The 22,786-nt window shown below is 35.3% G+C and overlaps 1 protein-coding gene across 3 annotated transcripts in view; it reads right to left on the bottom strand.

The window, feature by feature from the left end:
• Positions 1-22,786, bottom strand: part of ERCC6 (ERCC excision repair 6, chromatin remodeling factor) — a 44,139-nt gene that overhangs the window by 11,984 nt on the left and 9,369 nt on the right. For 2 of the 3 annotated variants that reach the window (XM_053949130.1, XM_053949129.1), the window contains 6 exons: positions 16,743-16,868; positions 12,884-13,042; positions 8,727-8,862; positions 2,388-2,558; positions 1,767-1,943; positions 347-463 (listed from right to left, as the gene is read on the bottom strand). In XM_053949130.1, coding sequence (XP_053805105.1) covers positions 347-463; positions 1,767-1,943; positions 2,388-2,558; positions 8,727-8,862; positions 12,884-13,042; positions 16,743-16,868 — 886 coding nt within the window. The remainder of the gene's footprint in view (positions 1-346; positions 464-1,766; positions 1,944-2,387; positions 2,559-8,726; positions 8,863-12,883; positions 13,043-16,742; positions 16,869-22,786) is intronic. The other variant, XM_053949131.1, reaches the window with a different exon arrangement.

The raw sequence follows: 22,786 nt of genomic DNA, 5'->3' as shown, positions 1-22,786 counted from the left end.
AATTTTTCTAGGACAGGAAATAATGCTGAATTGTTTCCTGCTGTACAAAAGGAAACAGACAGACAACTCATTTCAATGCACTTGAGACCCAAGGAGACACTATTAAGTAGCCCTGACTACACTTCATCTATCCTTTACTTTTTAGATAAGTGAACTCATACAGACCCTGCAAGACAGCAGTAATTTAATACTCAGTACAATGCTGAACGAATATGAATCTTGAAAGCTCTACACCTTATCTTTAGTTAAACCACCATTTTATCTGCTACTAGCAAAAATTATTTCCAAATTTTCATGAGTTTTGGGGAGGGAGAGGACTCAGATCTAGTAGTGAAAATAAACAAACCTGTTCATTTTTATCTGGAAGTGAAAGGCTCATTTTTACATCAGCCTTCATTCTTCGCAGCAAGTAGGGGTTTATGGTGTCCCGTAACACACAGGCACACTTGTATGCAGTTTTTACCTGAAAAAAGGAAGAAAAGGCACAAGTTATATTTTGGTTCTTGATATAAATTCTAGCAACTAGCAAAATTATATAAATAACAACAGGAAAATCCTAATAAAATTAGATGGCTTATTTTACATGGGTCTATAGTTACATGTTCAACACAACACAATTTGCAATAAAATTCATGTTAGCAATAATAAAACTGAGTAAGTAAGGCTTCCTCAGATACCTCAGAGTTCTCTTTAAAAGAGAACAAAAGTAAGATATTTAATTTAGAAAGCAAAGAAGGAAGGGAGTATAAATCTGTACAAAACCAAGATCCTCATGAGAAAGTGCTAATACATATACTGAAGATCAAAAAAGAAGCCTGCAGCAATGGTGGTTACCAGACAATAAGTGAAGATTAGTGATCACTTGAGACTTTAAAAAAAATTGGTACAAGAAAATCCCCAGGATCACAGAGTCACTCTGGCTCTAAATGGAATATATCATTCTCTAAGGGGTAATGCATGTGTGAGATGGGTATTAACTGTAATAATGGCTAAAAATAACTTAATTTGTCCTAAAACAAGGCAAACAATTATAGAGAAACAATTGAAAGGCCAACTTGGTAAATTACTAATACTTATTCAAGAAAAGTACTTAAACTTGAAAATAAAACTTCAGCAATGCATGCATGGAAAACATTACAAACAGCAGTTAAAAGGATACAAGTTTAATAGCATTTATATAAAAATTAGTCTGCAGATTATGATAGCATTATTTACCATCTAGTTAAAAACAGAAAAATATTTAAGCTGTCATCAATACTGAGATCCATAACTGCAAAGATTAATAGACACTCATTCAGAATAATTTCCCAAGTAATTTTTTGCTTTCAAAATTAGTTTATCTACTTCCAGACTTCCAACACCTAATGTTGAAAACTGTTTCTAGACTGGATTTAAGGATTCCTCCTACTGCATAATTTGCCAAAGCTTGACAGCAAACAGGAAAAGTTCTATTTAAATACATCAAAATGTGGGATCAGACACCTCCCACTCCGATTTGTTTATCTTCATACCAAAGAATACTTCTAATGACCTATACTTTAGGGCTTTTGACAAGAAAACCTTGTACGTAAGCTGCACTCCTGTATAAATGAAACTGTCTCAGCTGAATGATTTTTTTACACAACCAGCAGTAATGTATACACACAACTCTTTTTTTGGTTAGTGTCTAGAACATACAGCATTAAGTACATTTAGAAGTTGGTTTAAAAAACAGCAACAGTTGGAACAGTTACCTTCAAACAAAATGATATTTTGAATGCATTTACCTGGACAGGAGAGGCATTGCAATATCCTCCCATGGTTATGGGGACAGAAAACTGCTCCATGAACACAGGGAGTGTTCCCAATTTTCCTGGGAATATAAAGTCAAAGAGGGACCAGAGCTCCTTTAGGTTATTTTGCATAGGGGAGCCCGACAAGATGATTCGATGGGGTGTGCGAAACTATTAATAAAAACCACAAAACCAAAAGAAAGTTATTTTCATGGTTCCTGGTGTATCCTGCCTCCTACCTCAGAGGATATTCAACTTTACCATCAATAAATTCTCATGTCAAAATATGTGGCCTCACACTCATGAAAAAAACAGATTTCTGCAATAGACTGCTCATAAACTGTTAGCAGAAAATTCACACCAGCAATCTGACATTTATCAGTACTGGTAAATTACTATGCAATATAAAATTTCTAATTTTTTTCCTCTACCATACTTGTGTAAATTTACCCATGTAAATTCATTAAAAATGTTAAGTAAGCAAAATAGTCAAATACAGACCATTGTGATGTATGCTTTTATTCTTTATTAATGATCAAACATATATTTTTATGATAGGCTATTAGATATTGGAACCTCCCTCCAGAGCACCTAAATTTATTTTTTATAAAGTACCTGCTTGCATGCAAGTGTGACTGCAGCATTTGGATTTCGGATTTTGTGACCCTCATCCAGAATGACATAATGCCAATCATACGTGTGGATGTTGTCCTGCATCAGACGAATGTACGAGTAAGATGTAATTAGAATTCCATGGCATGAAGCAATTTCATGAATTAGTTTCACCTAAAAACATAAGGTGCACATTGTCAGTGGGACAGAATCCTCAGACCTACACACGCAGAGATTTGCTAGCCAAAGTACATATAAAAAAGTATTATAAAAACATCTATAATTTACTTTGCAAAGAAAATAAGTATATGCAAGATTTTGATAGGGCAGGGACAGTCTGTATCATTTTTGACTGTGTTCAGGACTAATCTTTATTGCATTTATCCTCCATGTATAAATCTAGAAGACTTAAACAGCAGATGATGAGAAGGGAAAAACAGAAAGTACAACCACCACCAAGTCTGCTAAAGACAAACACCTTATTACTAGAAGTGCCTTTAATTAAAACACAACCTAGAAAAAACCCAAACAAAAGGGAAAAACCCATGTCAAAAACTCAGATGGTGTCAATATCTATGACCTTTTACTGTAAAATTATTTGCTTACACAGACCCTAAGATTCAAAATACTCTTTTGAGTTTAACTGTTCAAGAATATCTGCTTTCTGATTATCATCTCTCGATGAAACCACAACACATTATTTAATGTTGGTATCATGAGTCTCAAGAGACTATGTGATCTTTAGAATAATTTGTACTACAGACAGAGTAGGATTTCTCTGCAGGTGTGGACATCCAAAGCTTAATTCTATCTGGTACATTATCCATAGTCTGCAACTTTTCTCGAGTCTCAGCAATGGTCTGTCATAGAATATTGTAGACATCACTACCCAAACACTTAAGACAAATCATCTCGGGTGATTTAAAATTAAAAGCTTGTAAAATATGTAACCTCTCCTAATTTTTGCAATTAATAGGGTATGTCTGCAATTAGCCTGACTTAGAGAATGCTACACTCTTGTCATTAAAAGATGTTTTGTGAAAGTGCTGCTGTTATTATGGAGGCTCAAGAGACCAATCCCTCCTAGAGGGCAAACAGTGGACTCGTAGAAAACAACAGCCATAAATCACGCTGTCAGGTAGCAGGGAGAACAGAAGTGAAACACAGGCACATGAAGGCCATTCATTGTAAACACACCAAGGCAGAATCCTAGTCAGGATTTACTGAACCTGTAATTAATTAAAGTTTCCTTCAAGCTAAATTTTTAATAAACAAGGATTTGTGCTGACAATGAAGAAACAGAACAACACAATTTTATCAACTCACACTACAGCACTTACTAAATCTCATTTTACTGCATTGGGTACCTTTTCAAGGTTGTCTTCACTTTAAGTCCAGTTCTTGGGATAATTCTAAATATTTTAAAACATGCTAACAGATCTAATATTGGATACAAAGTCGTGAGGTTGTGGTATTTTATAATTTAAGCTATTTTACAATATTTTGTATATAAAATATATTAAAATATTATATATATTATATATATATTAAAAATATAGATTTTATTTCTTTAATCCACAGTTTTCTTGTTTAATTAGATTAAGGCACGTCTAAATTTTATTTTTTCTCTGGAAATACACTTCAATGAAATATTTCAGGTCATGCACTGTTACACTAAGTTAAAAAAAGTGTGCTTGAGAGAGACAAATCCTACTAATGCCAGATTACACAACAGTTATCTATTTTTGAAATTCTGCACTTGGGCCTTTATCTGATGCTAATGAATAGAGGAACATGTGAGTACATTGAGTAATTATGAACTTGCATTTTTGTTCAGCACAGTACTTCAGGCCTTTACAGTTCAGGGACAGTATTTTCTCCCAACCTGGGGTGATAAATTGATGGTGTTGCCTTGTCTTCACTGGAGCACATGAGATGTACAAAGATTGGAAGAATTTTGGCAAGCACCATTTTTTACAGCTAAAAGGTTCATGATTTATTCTAAGGACATATCTCTAAGCAAATGTTTTTTTTTTTCTGTTGGTACCTCAATGTACCTACAAGTTTGTATCTGAAGGTACAAAAACAGAACCATTTTTTGGACTGATGCTTACAGAAATAAGATTTCTTTTTTTTTTTATAGTCTTTTAAAAATATTTAAGAGGACCTGAAATCTGAACTCTTATGTATTATGTATTAAAAATAGTAATTTTCTTAGACAGAAATGTGTATGTTAAAACTGAACTTAAAGACATAGACTAGTGATAACTACAAAATTCAAGAAACATTCAGATATCTTTGAGGCAAGTGTGAAGTCAGAGATAGTATCTAGTCACTTATCCAATCATATATAATTTGTGAATCAAAAGTGCATTCTTCAGCAGGCTTATCACCATCTCATAACCAACCATGAGGCCTGGGCACCCATAAATTCAACATATAAAACCTCTTTATTATTTCCCTGCCCCAACAAAAAACCCTAAATGGCACCATGAAGAGGCTTCAAAAGAACACATTATACTGTTTAATAATTTAAAAGTTGCAAGAAAAAGAGCTAAAACACTTATTACATATTTAACAAGAATGCTACTTCTTGGAGCAGGATACTAATTTTATCTGAGTTTGGTCCTTAACTCAGAAATAGAGCCTTTGGCTAAAAGACAGGTTCCATATGCAGTCATGCCAGTAACTGTAACCTCTGAAATTGACTTTTTTACATGTAGACTATGTACTCTACTGTGAGGCTAGAAGGTCTAAAACTTTCCATATGTAAAGTCATCTTTAAGTCGATGGTTTCACAGCTGCAAGCATCATGAACTTAACAATTACTTTCTAGGGCTGCATTGTGTGTCCTGCATTTGACAGAAAAAGGGAACGCAAAGTTACACATTTACAAACAGTATTTGACTAACATCAGAAGGAATTGTTAACCTCAGTGATACATCTTCTAAAGATTAAGAAATTAAAAGTTCAGCTTTGAACTTAAAAAATACAGCCTCTCCTTACCTTCTGTTCTATACCATAAATAAAAAGCACTTGTGATACACTACATTAGATTTACTTCTTTTTATTCTCTCAGGCCTAGAGGTCTCAGAGCACTTGATGTTTACAGATCAGATTTGAGTGCAAACCATAGTAGGAGCTTAATAGCGTAAGACAGCACCACAGGACATTTAGCCACAAGTGCTATACCTTGTTCAAACTGAAAGCTGACTTCATAGGGGAAGATTACTATTTACATCTGGTTCCACCTACTGCTCCAACTTAAGCACATTTATCATCCTAGAAGAGCTAAATAATCTTCTGTAATCACAAATAATAATAATTTTAAAAAAGAGCAAATTTTACATTTCATCCAAATGCCTTAAACAAGCTCAAAAGTCTTGGAAACCCCTCCCACTTGTTACTGTGTCTTCCTTCCATCATCTAAAATACCAATCTGCCTTCCCTTGTATCTATAAGGGAAGACCTTATGGACCTTATAGCTGAAGACCTTTAGTCTTCAAGGGGTGAAATGGGAAATTTATACTTCCCTCCTTTACTGTCAAAATTTTCTACTATTGCTATTCTAGAAAAAGAATAATGTATGTCTCTTTTGACGCTTCATATATGCTAAAAACTCCGCAAATATTATAGCAGTGACATGTCCCAATGACTGAGCTGAAACAGGTTGACAAAATTTGCAGCCAATCTGGTGCTCACAATTCAGACTGTTATTTCATACTACTATTGTGAAAATCCTATTCCTGCTTGCAAAGAAAACCAAAACAGACTGGTAAAAAGGTAAAAATCAGAGAGCCTTTCACTTACCACGTTGCTCAAAGTCCATTTGTAACACTAAAGAAGTGTCACTAACTGAACAGATGTGGGAAGTACTGCCTAGAATCAATTTATGATGAAACAATCAGAACAGATGTCTTCCTACTCTTCACTGTCAAGTGAAATGCTTCTGTGAGCAACTTTGAAGAACTGGGAGACAGGCTTTTGCATCAATGCTTGTGCATCTTAGAAGGTACACCAGAAAATGCCTATTCATAAAACCATATGATTTCACCAGTGCTGAAAGATTTAGTATTTGCTAAGATTTCAGGATTCCTGACAATGATATGGGAAAAATTACATAAATGCATCTCACCTAAAACATCAACTTAAATTTTATCAAGTGAAACTTCAGCTGTTGTGTGTTTCTTCTAGGAAATACTGTCTTGCCTTATGGGACCTCTGTCATTGCTTAACCCTTTTTCTCCAAAATTCTCATCCAATAGTTTTACAATTAATCTTTGCCCTTACAAATCACCTATGCCTCTTTCACAGACTTGTAGAGAACAAGCTGCAATACTGGGTTTTACCACAACCTGCTGGCCAACCACTACAGGATAAGGTAGTCCTCAAAATCCACTACGATCTTCACTGTCTGATGTTCATTTAGTCTGGAGGACAATAATGTTCCTCCACTGGTTCAGAAAATTTTAACCTCTTCAGAGGCTGAAATAACTTTTCTCACTCCAAAGCTGATAACAAAGTTCAGTTTCCCAATTCTCTCCTGGAGCTGTCCAACACAAAACTCTTCTCATTTACTTTATCATAAACTAGGATACACAAATAGAACAGGTGAATCCTGGAATTGTCAGTTAATTCCAAACAAGCTTGTGCCACATTGAGACTACAGGTTAACAGGGAGTTGGCTTTTGGCTAAGTAAAATTAATCTCAAAGAACTTATGCAGTCTAACCACTCTTTTTGTATTTATTTAACTTACTTATTCTTTTATGTCTTATGCCAGAGCTTAAGGGCAGAATGGTCCCTGGATGAGTATTACAAAGTTAAGATATGCAAAAGTGGTCTTCTGCAATGCCATAGATTATCAGCAGATGGAATTGTTCTAAGACCAGAACTAAAGAATTCATAATGTATTTTGAAAAGAAAATCCTAGGCAGGAGTAAATCACCTGTCCTGTATTTTATGTGATATATTTTCAGTGCACAAGTGTTACTTATGCTAATTTATTAGTAACAAACTTTTACTGTAGGTATAGAGGGAAGTAAAACAGAAAAGTTGCATTTTTTCCTTACTTTAGCTTGCTCTTTTCTGATTAAGAGGCATCTAGGAAAAAAATGTGCATGTGGTTAAGACCTTATCAGTGACAACTGTGCACACTTTGCAGCTCTTAGAAGAGCTCTTAGAAGCAGCTCTTAGAAGATGAGGCATTAGGTTCAGTTCTCTAAATCTGCTCAAAAGTGCTTACATCTTTAATTTTTAGTTGTTGAATATGCATTTGAAGGATGACAGTGGGAAGGTGAAATCTTGAAAACCTTACCATTCCTGCACTAGGAAAAATTTGAGTCAGTCTGTCAAGTCCATTAATTAAGAAATAGCTAAAAATAAGCGCACATGATTTAATCTAGGAAGACATGCAACCATGTTATTGAGGTCAACGATTTTTAGGGCTTGAAAACACACCAAGTTAACTGAACAACAGGAAGCTATTAGCACATTAGAGTGTGCTACTCCTTTTTTGCTTTGTACTGTAACTGCATCAATTACTTCAGAATACGTTTAATCAAGTGCAATTAAGCACCATATAATCTTAATGTTATTACAAGAAATTCAATAAATATTTAAAGAGAAATTTAAAAATGCTTTGCTGAATCCTGAAAACTCATTTAAACATCTGAAATGTAAGGTTAGGGGAAAATAAAAATCTAAGTTTTCCTTGTTTTGTTCCTGCAAGGTACCAAAGTTTCAAACTTTAGACAAGTCAGGCTTTCCAACTTAAGAAACAGACTAAGAACAGGCATATTAAGAGACTGTCAAAGAAAACTGAAAGACAGATAGGACACTCCTTGAAACAATGTAAACGAACAAAGTTACTTTGTCATTAAAGAAAATGAGACTGAGTGATACCAACTGACAGCAACCAACTGCAGAGAAATTACTCACGCAAAACGCATTAGATATCAGATCAATGACACAGTGATGCAAAGAAATGCAAGAAGAGAATTCACAGGTGTTATAAGCATTTATCTGGTGTACAAGCAGTCTAGTCAAATTCCTAGCATGGACTACAGCACAAGGAAAACTCAAACAAAAAACCTGTTACTATGTTTAATTGGTTCAGGCAATACAAGTCGTCATCATAATAAACATGTATTCTATGTCAACCCTCTTTTAGTCCATTTTACTATGAAATCTGTACCAGACAATGAACTTTTTGTTCTTTTAATACATTCAGAGAAAGGGCACAAGAAGCCCTTTCCTACACAGAAGCATGAAGCAATTAAGCAACAGGGGACTTTTTTTTTTTGCTAGCCTCAAGAATCACAAAATGGATGCCAATCATTACCTTACTCTTTGTATAAGAACCAGTTTCATGAAGCACAGCAACTCTAAATGGAGGCCACCAAGTGTGGAATTCTTTTACCCACTGATGCAACACAGTAGCTGGACAAACAATCACTGTTGGACCCAATCCCTGGTACCTAAAATAGAGTATTCAAGGAAAAAAAAACTTTAATGTGAAATAAATAATCTGTATTAAGTGGCTCATTAAAATACACACATATTAAAATGACATCCTTTATCGTTTAAGTGGAATATGAGAGCTCTGGAAATTAATTGGCAATTTGTTTTCCTGGAAGTCTGTTTTTTAAAGGAAGATGAAGAGGGTACTGCTAAAAGAATCCACTCATTGAACAGTTAATGGATGCATCTATCAAGCTAAACAGGAATAGAAAAGCTCCAAACAATAAGGCATAAGGGAACTTCCTCCTGTGATATTACAAATCAGGTTTTAGTGACTGCTGTTTCTATAAGCGAAAAGAAATCATTAACAAGCAATTATTTTATTACTTCTATTATACGGAATGTGTAGCTGGAGTCTCACAAATGAACTTACACACAGGTGTTCTGCTTCATGTTGGTAATATACTGTACTCTCATCACCATAGTTTATTGATAAAACAAGGACTCTAAAGTGGCAGACTGTATCATCCATGGATGTTGAGATCTGAGCTTGCCTCAAACTGTCTCATAAGTTTCTTATTTGTAATTATATTGCTTTTTTGAGAATTACTAAAGCAGTCTGAAACAAAGTCTTCCTGTATATGAAGTTCAGAGCTGCTCTTAAGGTTAAGAAGGGAAAAATCCCTTGTACACCAGCCAAATAAAAAAATACTACAACCACAAATAAATATCAACAATCCTGTAAGAAATATATTAAGTAGTGGTTACTAGCAGTTATTTTTCAAATATATTTGTTCTTCAAAAAATGGAAAAAAATTACTCTCTGGAAACAAAGGCAATCACTCCAGGTATCATACACTGATCTGTGTCTATGTACTATCCAAGTGACACAAAATAAACAATGCAAAAGATGACAGTATACCTTCAAGTTCACACAATGATAGCAATAAAGGATTTCTCAGACACCAGCAACATCCTGCTTAAAAAAAACCCCAAACCCCTTAACATCTTCAGAAACTGCTGATATGAAGAAATAATACTCTTTATCAAAAGCTTATACATATGCAGAACAACAACCTGGACATTGTTTATTATGAACAAACACTATAACACAACCTTACATGGCCTAATTAAAAAACTCCCTGCAATCCAAAGGGAAGTAAGAACTTGGAGACATGAAAAATAACTTCAACTATGCTACCAACCCAAATAATCACTACTACTGCTCTTAAAAATACCTATTGCAAAAAAGCCAACTTTCCCAGAACATACTAGTTTCTCACTTTTCATGGGTAGTAACAAAATGCATCTGTTTATTCCCCTGGTCTGTATTCACACAAGCTCACATGTAAGGTTTATCCAGATTTCCCCCCCCCTCAGCTTACACAAAGCGTTCACACCTCCTTGGATCAATTTTCAGAAACTCCACTCCCTCTCTACTTGGCTGTGTGAAAACTCTTCTGTGTCTAGTTTGACTCTACCCACTTTCCACTAGCCAACATTTTATCATTCTCCTGAGAGCTTTTATTTATTTATATAAAAGAATCATCTAGCTTCTTCCAGTCTGAGCTGTTCCATAAAACAAATCATATACTTCTGCTTGCTACACTTAGGAGGCATCATTCATTCTCCTAATCACTGCAAGACTGCAAGATCTGCTCTGCTGCCTATCCAATTTATATTTGCTTTCCTTGAACAAAGGTGACACTTAAAACATTCAAAACCAAAGTCTTACTAGTGTCTTGTACCAAGATAATAACACTGCCCTGTTCCTACTCCAAATATATTGCCATATTGCATTCTGTCCCTTTTTCACAGCTGCATTGTACTAATAGCTTATGGTCAGTGTCATATTTGGGCAATATATCCAAATCTCTTTCTTCTTCTGTTGCCTCTGGTTTATAAAGCCCAAATCCACAAGTATCTTTTATTTGTTGTTATTTAATTGGATGCAACTGGAATTGCATATAAGTTCTAATTCCTGCAACTTACTACCAAGAAAAAGCAAACTGTATTAATGCTATATTTATAATCTTTAAACACTCAAAAAGTTAGCACAGGAAAACACGTTTCATTATAACAGAATGTTTCCAAGGTCTGGCAAATCATGGTTTCAAGCTGAAACACAATGTTTCAGTAATTCATTATTTCATTATTATTATACATAATTTCATTATTATTATACATTATATAATTCATAATTTCAATAATTAAACCGTAGTGAAAATAAGAGAATGGGGCAGCAAGAGCAACACACTTTTTCTGGGGCAATGGATTTTTATTTACCTAAGCACCATGGAAATTAATCTCTGCCACTCAAAGTAGAGATTGAGCTGTTTATGTCTATGTCTCAGTATCCTGAAGAGCATAGATGGGTAAACAACCAGTGTATAAACTTTCTGTCAGTTTCTCATCTGATGTTTCAAATAAATGAAGGCAAGTCTGTAGTGAAAGGTTCTTGTTACACACCAAGGTAAGGAAACCCAAGCTAGGCTGGAAGACACTGACAGTGCTGAGGGTACAGCTTTGTCCCCTCTTAGTGCTGGCTTTGCAGAGAGGCTGCCCAGGAAGTCTCCTGCCTATCAGACTACACTCTTTCAAGAAGAAACAAGTTAACCAGTACTACTGATAACCACTATTACTGCCTTCTCAGCCCAGGGGAGGAAAACACTCGACTATGAAAGATGAAGTTGTTTAGACTGTGCACCTTACAGCATCACACACACAAAATCAGAGCAAGCTTCACCAATATATAAAACCTTGTTTCCTCCCATGGAATCCCTGTCATGATGGACTCAATGACATGCACCAGCCAAAACATGAAACTTATTAACTTAAAAATTATCTTACATGCACAAAGAGCACTGCAATTTAGACGGGCAAATCAATTTAGGCCTTTTCATACTTTTACTGTAGTTTTGCACTATTTAACAGTGTCAAGAGATGTCCCTCAAGGATTTCCATCAACTCAGTGGTCTTCCAAATGGGGTAGGGAATATAAAATAATCTGTACAATAGCATCCTTAACCAGCCAGCCATACTAAAGTAAATCAGCTGGCCTGAGTGAAGGACCTATGGGTTTTATTTTAAGACTATAGTAGGAAGCAACCAGAGAGAAAACAGGGATATTTTCTCTTTAAAGCATTATTTTACAATTCATGTACAAACTAAACATAACTTAAATGTGCCTCTATATAAAGGTAATTATTTTTGTTTAGTACAATACTATGATAGTTGCTAAATTTCATGTAGCTATTTACATCAGGTAAATAGGTCAACAGAAGTAGAAAAAATCAAGTACTATTCATGTGTGTGTTTGCAAATCTGAGGACACAAACAAGTATCTTGCCAGTAATTCCACCTACGAAGAAGAAATTTTAAAGCATTGTTCAGTAACAAAAAAACCATAAAATACCTTATTAGAAAGGCCAGTCATACTAGCATATGTTTTGAAAAGCAGCAACAGCAAAAAAAACAAAAGCAGATGGAAATTCCTCTGCATAAGTTACTGGTTTTACTCTTACTACTAATTTTTGGCATGAATAATTCCCTGCCCATCAAAAACTCTAACTTTCATTGCAAATCAGCTTGCTACTTCCTGTAAAACATTTACCTGGTGGCTTGCCAGAACAAATATTTTAATGTAAAATTTAATAAATGGAACTAAAGGTATTACATCTAATTTAAAATTCCATATTGTGTAAACTATTGATATTAATGTAATTGAGTTTGTAAACAATCCATTTGTGGAAGGTAACCTTAGACACTGTATTGACCCAAAATATCTAGCGTGGCTCATCTGCAAAACGAAGCATCAATGCCTGGAATTCATTAAAAGTGTTACATGTTTAATTTTTCCTGCCCTACAGCTCCATTGTCTCGTAAAATTTTTCCTTTGATGTCCCCCACTAAAAGAATTAAAGGAATATTGTAATTGAAATGTCATTAATAATTCACAGGACCCTCCTCCACCAGTAATACATCTGATGAAATATTAATTGAGCTCCACAGACTGACAGTCTGCAGAGAAGCACTTGCCTGTAATTTGAACCACGAGTCCTCATATTGCTGTAGCTCAGACCTGCCAAGAAGGCAATTATCTGAATGGTCTTGCCCAATCCCATCTCATCTCCCAGAATTCCTCCTGCCTGCTGGCAGTGCAATTCCCAAAGCCACCTAACACCTGTCTGCTGGTACCTAAAACAAGGAAAAAGAAGATGGCAAATGTTTGATAATACAGATCATAACAGAAAGTACTAATGAATTAATCATTTGGCAAGGTTCTCATACCAGTTACTGTAACATGCTGGATGTGTGTTTTACATGAGTGCTGTATTTACTAGGTCATACATTTTTGATGCACTCAGACATTACATGTGACTTTCATCCTTTATGCAACACTAAAACATTTCTAATTAAACTGACAGTCATTGTAATTAGAGGGTATTTTATTTAATATATGTTTTAAGTGCTAAAAGCAACTTTCAAAGTTACTCCTATGAAGCATTATCTTTTCAGATAAGACAACATGCAAGGGTCTAGTAAATAATATTATTTGGAACATACTCCTTGAACTGAAGGAAAAGGTTGACTTGTAAGGGGTACAGACTTCATACTCTACTACAAAAACTGATCCCATCTGCCAAATCATTTTAAACATAAATTTCTTTAATAACATTTAGCCTCTTTCAATGAAGAAAAAAACCAAGGTTAAGCAATAGAAACTACTGTAGTGCAGGGGATACAGCAGAGCCTTATGTGAGATCATCAGGTCAGTTTCTGCTCCCAGTTCTTCGCTGGAAATTGTACAAACAACAAGGTAAAATACATTCCACTTAAAAGAAGCGGACTAGAAAGCAAGATTTATGGCAGCAAGCTAAAAAGGTTAAGACAAGATGCTGGGCTGTGAATCACTTTAGGACATACATTTTTATAATGATATGAAATAGTGAGACCAGTATATATCAGAAATAAGATACCATGTGTGGGGGTTAAATTGAAAGCAAAAGAAATAAATGAAAAACCATACCTTTAAATCACATTAAAAAAGAATCAAATGTTTCAGCACCTCAGTGCTTTGTAACTTACAGGAAAAAAAAAAGATTACTGATAATTATCTTGATGGCATGCATTTCTGGAGTGCAGAGCACAGCAAAGAACAAAACACTTTTTTAAAATAGGGGTCATTCATTTTAGGTGATTTCTTGTGTGCATTTCAAAATCCTGCTTCTATCCTTGAACAAATAATATTTAGGACTACTGACAGCTAATGACACTAGTGTCTACAGAGTGCTATTAAAAATCAATTTGTGATGAGTTTGGTATGGATTTAGAGAATGCTAAATGGAGACAAACAAATGGCTTGAGTAGTTAAAAAAAGATGATCAAAGAACACATCTAATGGTTCAGACATCACACTATCTGCTGGTGTCTCAAAAGCATTATGCCACGAAGCCCTTAAGAAACCCTTTTATTAGAAATTAATTCACCTTAAAATGCAGCAATCTATAAAACAACTATGAAATGGCTTGCAGAATTAGCTATAATTGGATTAAGATGCTATCTTTACTACATTTTATGAAGACAAAATATCTTCTGACAAACATTAAAGAATTGAAGACAACCCTAATTCCAGTCAGAAGGTGCTCCCCCAGACAAATGTTCAGCATGTCTCTTCAGAAGACAACCATTCAATAATTTCCTAATATAAATTTGTATTATTTTTTAGGATTACATAAAGAGATTTAAAATTAGATGAATTTATAAGCATATTTCTCCCTCTCCTTGCTTCTCCTGAGAAAGTTTCACAGTAGATAATTAAGCTTGTGAAAAATTCTGTTCCATGGTTATGTAAAAACATGAAAGATGCAGGTGCTGTCTTTGTATGATCATATAAACATGGAATGTAACTATTCAAAAGTTAAAGGAACACACCCTCCTCAATTTTTGTGGTTATATGGAAAGATAATTAATTCTTTTCAACTTTACACTTTTATTGCACCAATTTTTATGGTGTTTTGGGTTTTTTATGTTTTTTTTTTTTTTTTAATTAAAAAATATTCTGGAAGTAAATAAAAGTGCTGCTGGCCTTCCAAAATAGTTACATTCTATTGTATTTCACATGAGGAATCATGCTGTGATGCATCCTTCAAAATTCACCACAGCAGATACCCAAGTTCAGCTGCATTGTTGCAGAGACAAAATTGTGTTTCAGATGTATCAGGGAAATCACACACTGGAAGCAAACTGGAAGCTGTTTTCCTTTTCATAGAGAGAGCGTTCTTGCAAGCTTAGTGCAGATGGAATACGGCAATGTTTGCAGGTCTGCTCAGTTTTGTTCCACAGCAGCATCAATGTTATTCTTGCTCAATGTTTAGCAAAGCAGACAAGTGTGCATGGAAGAAACAGACTGTCCACTTTAACAGGCCTACCAAAGAAAAAACCTGAGGGTCTCCTATTTCCAGCATGAGCTAATTTCTTTGGAATTTAACTATGCAGGAAGATCACTTGAAGTACATGCTATACACATCCTTGGGTCAATATACTTCCCTGTTTTGTACTAAACTTGCTCAGAACTCCACAGTTTAATGCCTATTGACTATGGGCTTTCCTACACTGGAGATTTCAGCATTTAAGTTACAAGTCAGACAAATCATTCATCGCAATTGATCTTTCTAACCACTTAAGAAGTTCTGCCAACTGACTCATGCTTGCAGGGATACCCTTCATTAGTGAGGCTTGCATCTTCAAGATTAATTTTTAGCGACTGCTCTATTTCATTTCCCTTCGGGTTGCTCAGACCACACATCCGTCCTCAAGATGAATACTTGCGCAGTACCTTCGCATAAACAACTGGAGACCACATATTGGCTTGGTATGGTCCCAGCAACCAAGTCATTAATTCAATCCCATTTCAGAGCTAGAGCTTTCCTTCTGAGGACTACAGGACAACAGTAATAATTTCTCTGAGGTCAACACTAAGTGGTTCTCTTGGAAGGGATACCACACACACCCATTATAAACCAGGGCTTTCTACTACTATAAGATTTCAAGAGAGTTTGCTTTCAAAAGAAGAGAAGATTATCCTGCTGTGTGAAATGTTGCCAACAAAACTGAATTCAAGCCCATTATGCATGAAATTTAAGGGAGAGATTATGGCTAAAATTAACTGGTTAGCTGCTAACTTGTAGTTTTGTTTTTTTTTTTTTTTCTGAGATGAACTTGAAAGCATCACTGGGCACTATGTTTTAAAAAACTGAAACAGAAAATACTTATGTTGAAATCTGTAATTAAGCATTAAATAACTAAACAATGAGTTGTAGAGTTTTCCATCTACTAGAGGAATTAAGGAATTATAATATGAATTACAAATAGTTACTTTGAAAAGACTTTCAGTAGTTACTTAAAAGAAAAAATTCTCCATATTTTTTACTGGCAGAAAATTTCACTCCACTCCATCAGAGAAACACCATATTTCTTGTTTTCTTTTATCACATCTTGCCATCATCTTATATTTCAAAGTAAAATTACTCTACCACTCCACACCTGAATTAGGAGCAAGCATATATCAATAAAAGAATGTATTTATACAAACAGACAAGGGAAGCTTCTCAATTCATAGTTTAGCTAATACACATTTACAATACTCACATCAGCCAGTTATCACCTTCACATAATTGCATTTTGTGCTTACAGTAAGTTTATTTCTTTGAAGTTTGATCCTGAAATCTTTTTTAAAGAAAGAATCCTGCTGAAACAATTGAAGCAAAAGTTGAGGCATCATTCACTGAAGTAAAAGTTACAGCAAAGGTCATCTGGAACTCACCATGACTATTACTGCTAATATTATTAACAACATACAGTGGCATCATATTGAAATAAAGCACACAATACATACTTAAAAAGCTTTTTGAAGAGAAATCCTGGTACTTTGAAACCCTCTTCAAATTCAACATCACTTTCTTCAGAAAGTTCCTCAGCTGTTTGATGTTCTTTATCCTTCAAACGTTCTTTTTGCCACTTCCTAGAGTAACACAAGGAATCAACATTCAGTTATAGCATAGAAAAGATTCTGCATGAAAATGACACTGAATTTTGATCAAGTAAAAAACCCCAAAAAAATCACATGCTCTGATGTAATTATTTAAAATAGCAATCCTTTGGAGGAGAGAATTATGCAAGTAAATGCTTGAAATGTCTGATATATTAAGGTATATTATAAAAAGTACATGTTTTACAGCTACGTACAATTTTCTGATTTTCTATAGACAAAAATACTAATATAAGGGAATCAACAGCTAATAGCACCAAAAAGCCTGGCAACTTTAAACACCTAAATCTCCCTCCCCTTAAGCCCCCCTCCACCAAGAAAATGATAAAGTTTAGGTGTTTCAAAGCTATTTTATTAATTTAATCGAACACTTAAATTTAACTTCCTTCCTGTAGAGAAAAGTGAAGCAGTGTATAATCTTATAGAGAAGACTCAGTTGGAAAAATCTGTAACGCAGTCATTATTAAGAGAATGAGTTTTATGAGGTTTTGGAATTACAGTGTGATTTGTGGTTTGCAGCCTCAACTTATTTGGACTCCAGGCAGCTTAGAGAATTACCTTCCTGTCCCCCCCCACTGCTGAGAAAGTACCAAACGATCTTCAAAATTCCCATGAAATGATGAACTTGGGTTTCAGTGACCCAAACCCATCTGTCTCTAATGGTAAAGTGTACTCTAGCTGGCTATGTACTACTCAACCAACAGCACTTCACTGACAATTTGGCGTTTACTGGAATTCTCTCCTAAAGTGCCATTTACTGCAGGCACACTGAATGTGGTGGATAAACTGACAAAATCCCTACAGAAACTGGCAAGGCACGCAACAGATTAAAAACATCCATAAGCTACTGTTCTGAATGCAGTGCAAAAGCAAATGTTCACTTAATGGTCTCTGCATATCTGGCAAATTTGTTTAAGAACACTTGTGTTAGGAACAAGAGAGCAGGGAAGAAGTTCAACACTTCACATCCAAGCAATACAATCATACACTCTTTCTCGTGAAAGAAAGCTGATTGTGTGAGGTTTCTAGATGGGCTTTTCAGCAGTACCTTTTGAGAAAATACTTCAAGTCTTACTTTATGGAACTAGTCACAAACTTGGTATTGTTCTATTAACTCAAAATAAACACCACCATCTCCAAATACACACAAGTTACAATCTCTGCCAAGAACAAAAGCACTGGAAAACTAAGACAACACAGTTCTGGTCAGGTTTAGAGAGCCAGTTTCACTGAAGCATATTTTGATCTCTTAAGTCAAGATGTCTTCAGAAGCAAAAGTAATGATGGAGGGTAAAAAGAGCACATACAGGGAGAAAACTAGATGAACAAAGACAGTCTTCAATTTGCTGTTTAAAACTGATGATTTGCTAATGTTTATATAGGATTCTTCTTATTTCATTACATGAAATCATGAATCCAGCTAAATAGTAAAAAATAACTTCCTAAAAACACATGAAGTGTCAGTGTTTTCCTCTTTTATAAACCTTTCCTAACAGGAATGGAAATCCATGTTTTAGACTAGCAGTCTGCTAAATTACAAAATTACACTCATGGTCTGCAGTCTAGCAGGCAGATATGATACATTCCAGAGTCATAGCATAAGAATGCATTTACGTTTCTCCAGTACTACAGTGTTATGCTATCAGGCACAGAGGGTCTTACTTCTCTGAGTTCCAGAAAAAGAAATTCAAATCAACAAATGCTGATAGTCATTGCTTCAGACTGCATCACTGCTGGAACTGAGACACGCTACTACTTGATTATTGCATCTGACTGGGTTATGATAAGGAAGAAAACTCCTAGTTACCACACTAAAATCCAAACAACTACAGATTACATGTCTCTTCTAAAGAGACATGTAGGTAAACAATCCATACTAAACCCAAGCAGGGCAGTAATTTGTACAAGAATTTGCTATTAATTTTGTACTCCAACACGAATCACCACCAGCCAGCACAGGAGCGGCAGCCTCCCCTGGGAAGGAGCAGATTGCCCTCTAGTGTGCATTGGGAAAAGTGATCCAGCAACAACCAAGAGGAAACTCCAAGGTTAACTCGAAGCTGTCCAGGAATTTAGGCACTTCACCTCCATATAGTTAGTACATTTTCTTCAAGAAGTGTTACCGATATTGGGATTTCTCCTAAAATTATACATGGAAAATATATAGAATTTGAATTTGAACTAATAAACCCTGTACTTAATTTTCCTAAAAAACATTTCTTTTTTCATGCTCTGTTACTTCACTGAAGTACTACATATCTTCCAAATGTCTAGAGGTTTTCAGCCATCAATTACCAGTTTAAAGAAATGGTAGCAACTTGCTATCACAAACAAATTCCAAAGTTTGAAGACACTATTCAGTTTCTGAAAGGCTGTGAACTTAATGTAACACACACCATTAAGATATTCTATACTGAAATGTCATTACTGTATTTAGAAAAGTGTAAATATCCAAATGGCTGAAGTCACAGGAGGACAAACACTATTTCCAAGACCAGGTCATTCTGTTGGCTACTCTGGTCTTGTACCTTTCCCTGGAAGTCAGACTTTGGAGGGAGAAATAGTGGTCATCATCTTTGACTTAAATACACAGTAACTTACTGCTCATTTGGTCAATATATTCCTTACACACATCAGTTAAACATCATTAGTATGCCTAAACATCAGAAAATAAAGATTTTACTATATTACCAAAATCTCTTTAAAACAGAAGCATGACCTTTGAGAAATCTGTCTTATATAGTCCATTGTCATTGACATAAATATAATTTTATCCCTGAAAGTGAAGTATGAAAGCCATATATCATACAATTAAATTTCTTCTTAATATAAGAATGTATTCAGATACTAAGCCCATTTCAAACTTATTGCAATACCCTAGAAAGAAATTCTGCATCCAAAACAGTAATGAGCAAAATTCGACTTTTTATTTTTTTAAAAATGCAGTCAGGAACCAAGCTGAGTATTTAATATACTTTTGCATTTGTGAAGCACAATATGTTTTATATTTTATACAGCTAAGAATCCCTTACAGATTATTCTAATTTGCTAAATTGACGCATTCAATATTGCTTTTTTGATCTAACTTTTTATGGTCTATATGGGTGGATTTAATTGGTATGTCCTAACAGATGAAATACATATAGTTAGTACCACAAGCCTCCATATGTAAATGAAGACTGATGTAGACAATTACACGCTTGAGTTTAGAATGAAAGGTGTACTCAGTGAGTGAGAGAAAATATATCTTCATTTGTGTCCTGGCTTTGTCACTTTAAAGAGCAGTAAGAATGCTTTAAGAAAGTATCTTTCGGGAAAGATAGTATTTAATCTTTTTTTAACTTATCACTTTGAAACACAAAGAGATTCAGTAACTCAGATATATCAAAGAAAGCTAGCACATGAAAACTGATCCATGAAAACCAATTTAATTTAACACAATTTTTTTTCTTCATGAATCAACTGCTTTGTGTACTGACAGTCAAAACTTCCTGCTACTCAACTGCCTCGATATCACTTGAGAGACAAGAAAGGAAGCAGCTTTCTCAGCCTCACCTCTGTGCACTTGACAACAATAGAAGTCAAACAACTGTACTTAAGAAGCTATACAGAATACACAAGAAAACATAGATACAGCACTGATCTCCCATAATATGACTTGTAATTCCTTCCTTGAAGCAGCAGGCAGATACATACTGACACCTGGTATGGGAAGAATGTACTTAAGACTGCTAAGGTTTATTACCTTATACTGACACCATCCTGATGTCAATAATGTAACATTATTAACTACATTTAAGCAGAAAAAAATACTTTATACTTGTGTGTGGCATTTTAATATATGTAAAGGAAAATTTTAAGTAATATAAACAAAATCTTGATATTTTGTGGTTTCCATATCTGCAAAGTTTGAGACTAATACAAATAAAAAGTAGTCGTTTTCTTGTTGAGAAAAAAAAAACAAAAAAGTTTTATTTACTACACATTTAATAGGCATTCAAGGTTACTATTGTTTTGTGCTTCTTGGTAAAAGAAGTTGAAAAACAGGTTCATTTTCATCCTTTCCATAGTCTTCAAATAAACTGACTGTGCCATGACCTGATGTGCTGGTTTTGGATGAAGCAAGTTAATTTTCTTCACATGGCTGTTATGGGGCTGTTTTGGATTTGTGCTGCACACAGGGCTGATAATAGAGATGTTGAGCAGGGCTCACACAGAGCCAAAGCCAGGACAGGTGACCCCAGCTGACCAAAGGGCTATTCCAGACCAGATGGCATCATGCTCAGTACATAAAGTGGGGAACAAGGAGGAGAGAAGTGGGGGACGTTTGTAGTGATGGAGTTTGACTTCCCAAGTCACTGTTATCCGAGATGGGGCCCTGCTCTCCTGGGGATGGCTGAACACCTGCCTGCCCATGGGAAGCAGTGAAAAAACTCCTTGTTCTACTTTGCCTGTGTGTAGGGCTTTTGCTTTCTCTATTAAGCTGCCTTTATCTCAGCCCACGAGTTTTCCAGCTTTTACCCTTCTGATTTTCCCCTGGTGGGGGAGTGAGTGAGTGGCTGAGTGGGGCCTGGCTGCTGGCTGGGGTTAAACCACGACATCTGAGCATTCCACTGGGCAGGAGGGAACAGGTTTTGATCCCACCAGCTCCAATTTTGAACATTCTAGATGAAGATGGCCACTGTTGAGTATGACACAGACACTAGTAATATACCTGTTGATGGGGATCAAGTCTCTGAGACATTCCAGTACCATCCTAGAGACTGACTACCTAAGCCTCTGGGTTCAGCTGGTAATAGCCAGTATGGATAACTGGGAATGACAATACACTAATTTTCAGTGAATATTTGAATTACCTATATGTGCATGACAGTATCCTATTTACCTTACTCTCCATAACCCTGATGTTCCCTGGTACTGTTCACTGTTCTAGCAAGCTATGAATTTACCTTAGGCATTGACCTTTCAGAACAGAAGGTTTAGTTCATCTTCATGTCTACACAGCAACATGGCTCCAGTAACAGTAACCAGAGAAAGGCAAGACCCACACAAGGGAAAAAAACCTGAAATTCCTGATAGTCTAAGCTGATTCTGCATAGCTAAATTTTACTTTTTCATGTTCCATTGCTCACACCTTGCTTTGAGTGACTAGACCAACCTCTGGAAGCTGCCTTTAGAAGGATGGGCTGCTCTCCTGCCTGACATTTCCTACAGACAACTCCTATTCTAAGAACAGTCTCTTGTTCTAGAGATGCTCTGCAGTTATGCAGTTAGCTAATTATCCTGCTTTAACAACATCAATGTAGTTTCCCCTTGACACAGACCAATCTCTTGAAGTCCCATCTCTGAAAAGTTTTAATGTTAAAGAAACTCATTTTCAGTCTCTAAGAGTGTAGGACTGAATTCATTGCCAAGCACAAGACTAGATGTTCAGAAGGATAAAGTAATCCTGAAGGATTTTCCTCTGCCTCTCTCACGGGTAAAATATACCATAATCTCAACCATTTGTTTGCATTCAAAAGTAAAACTGACATGAAACAAGATATAAATGTAAGCAAATGACAGCATTGCTATAGCATTCTTAATATGTTTCTTAATTCACTACATTTTATTTTCTCATGGCATTTCCCATAATGAAGATTACCTGGGGGTGTCAGCATAAAAACATCAATGTGGACAGCTGCAGCTTAACAGCCACAATAACTGTAGCTATGAAATTTTTAAGAGATGTAGTGTTTTGGTAGCAATTACAGTTATTGATATTTCTAAAATTCATTTAGGCTTTTATTGTAACTTCAGTAACCAAAAGAAATGTAGTCTATGATATGACTTTGCTAAGGATAAATTGTCACAATCTTAATGTTATTAAAAAACGTTTTTGAATGAATTTA

This window comes from Vidua chalybeata, chromosome 8 (assembly GCF_026979565.1).
Source record: "Vidua chalybeata isolate OUT-0048 chromosome 8, bVidCha1 merged haplotype, whole genome shotgun sequence".
Classification (NCBI taxonomy): domain Eukaryota; kingdom Metazoa; phylum Chordata; class Aves; order Passeriformes; family Viduidae; genus Vidua; species Vidua chalybeata.
Note: the sequence above shows the minus strand (reverse complement) of the source record. Positions and strands in the feature narration are given on the sequence as shown.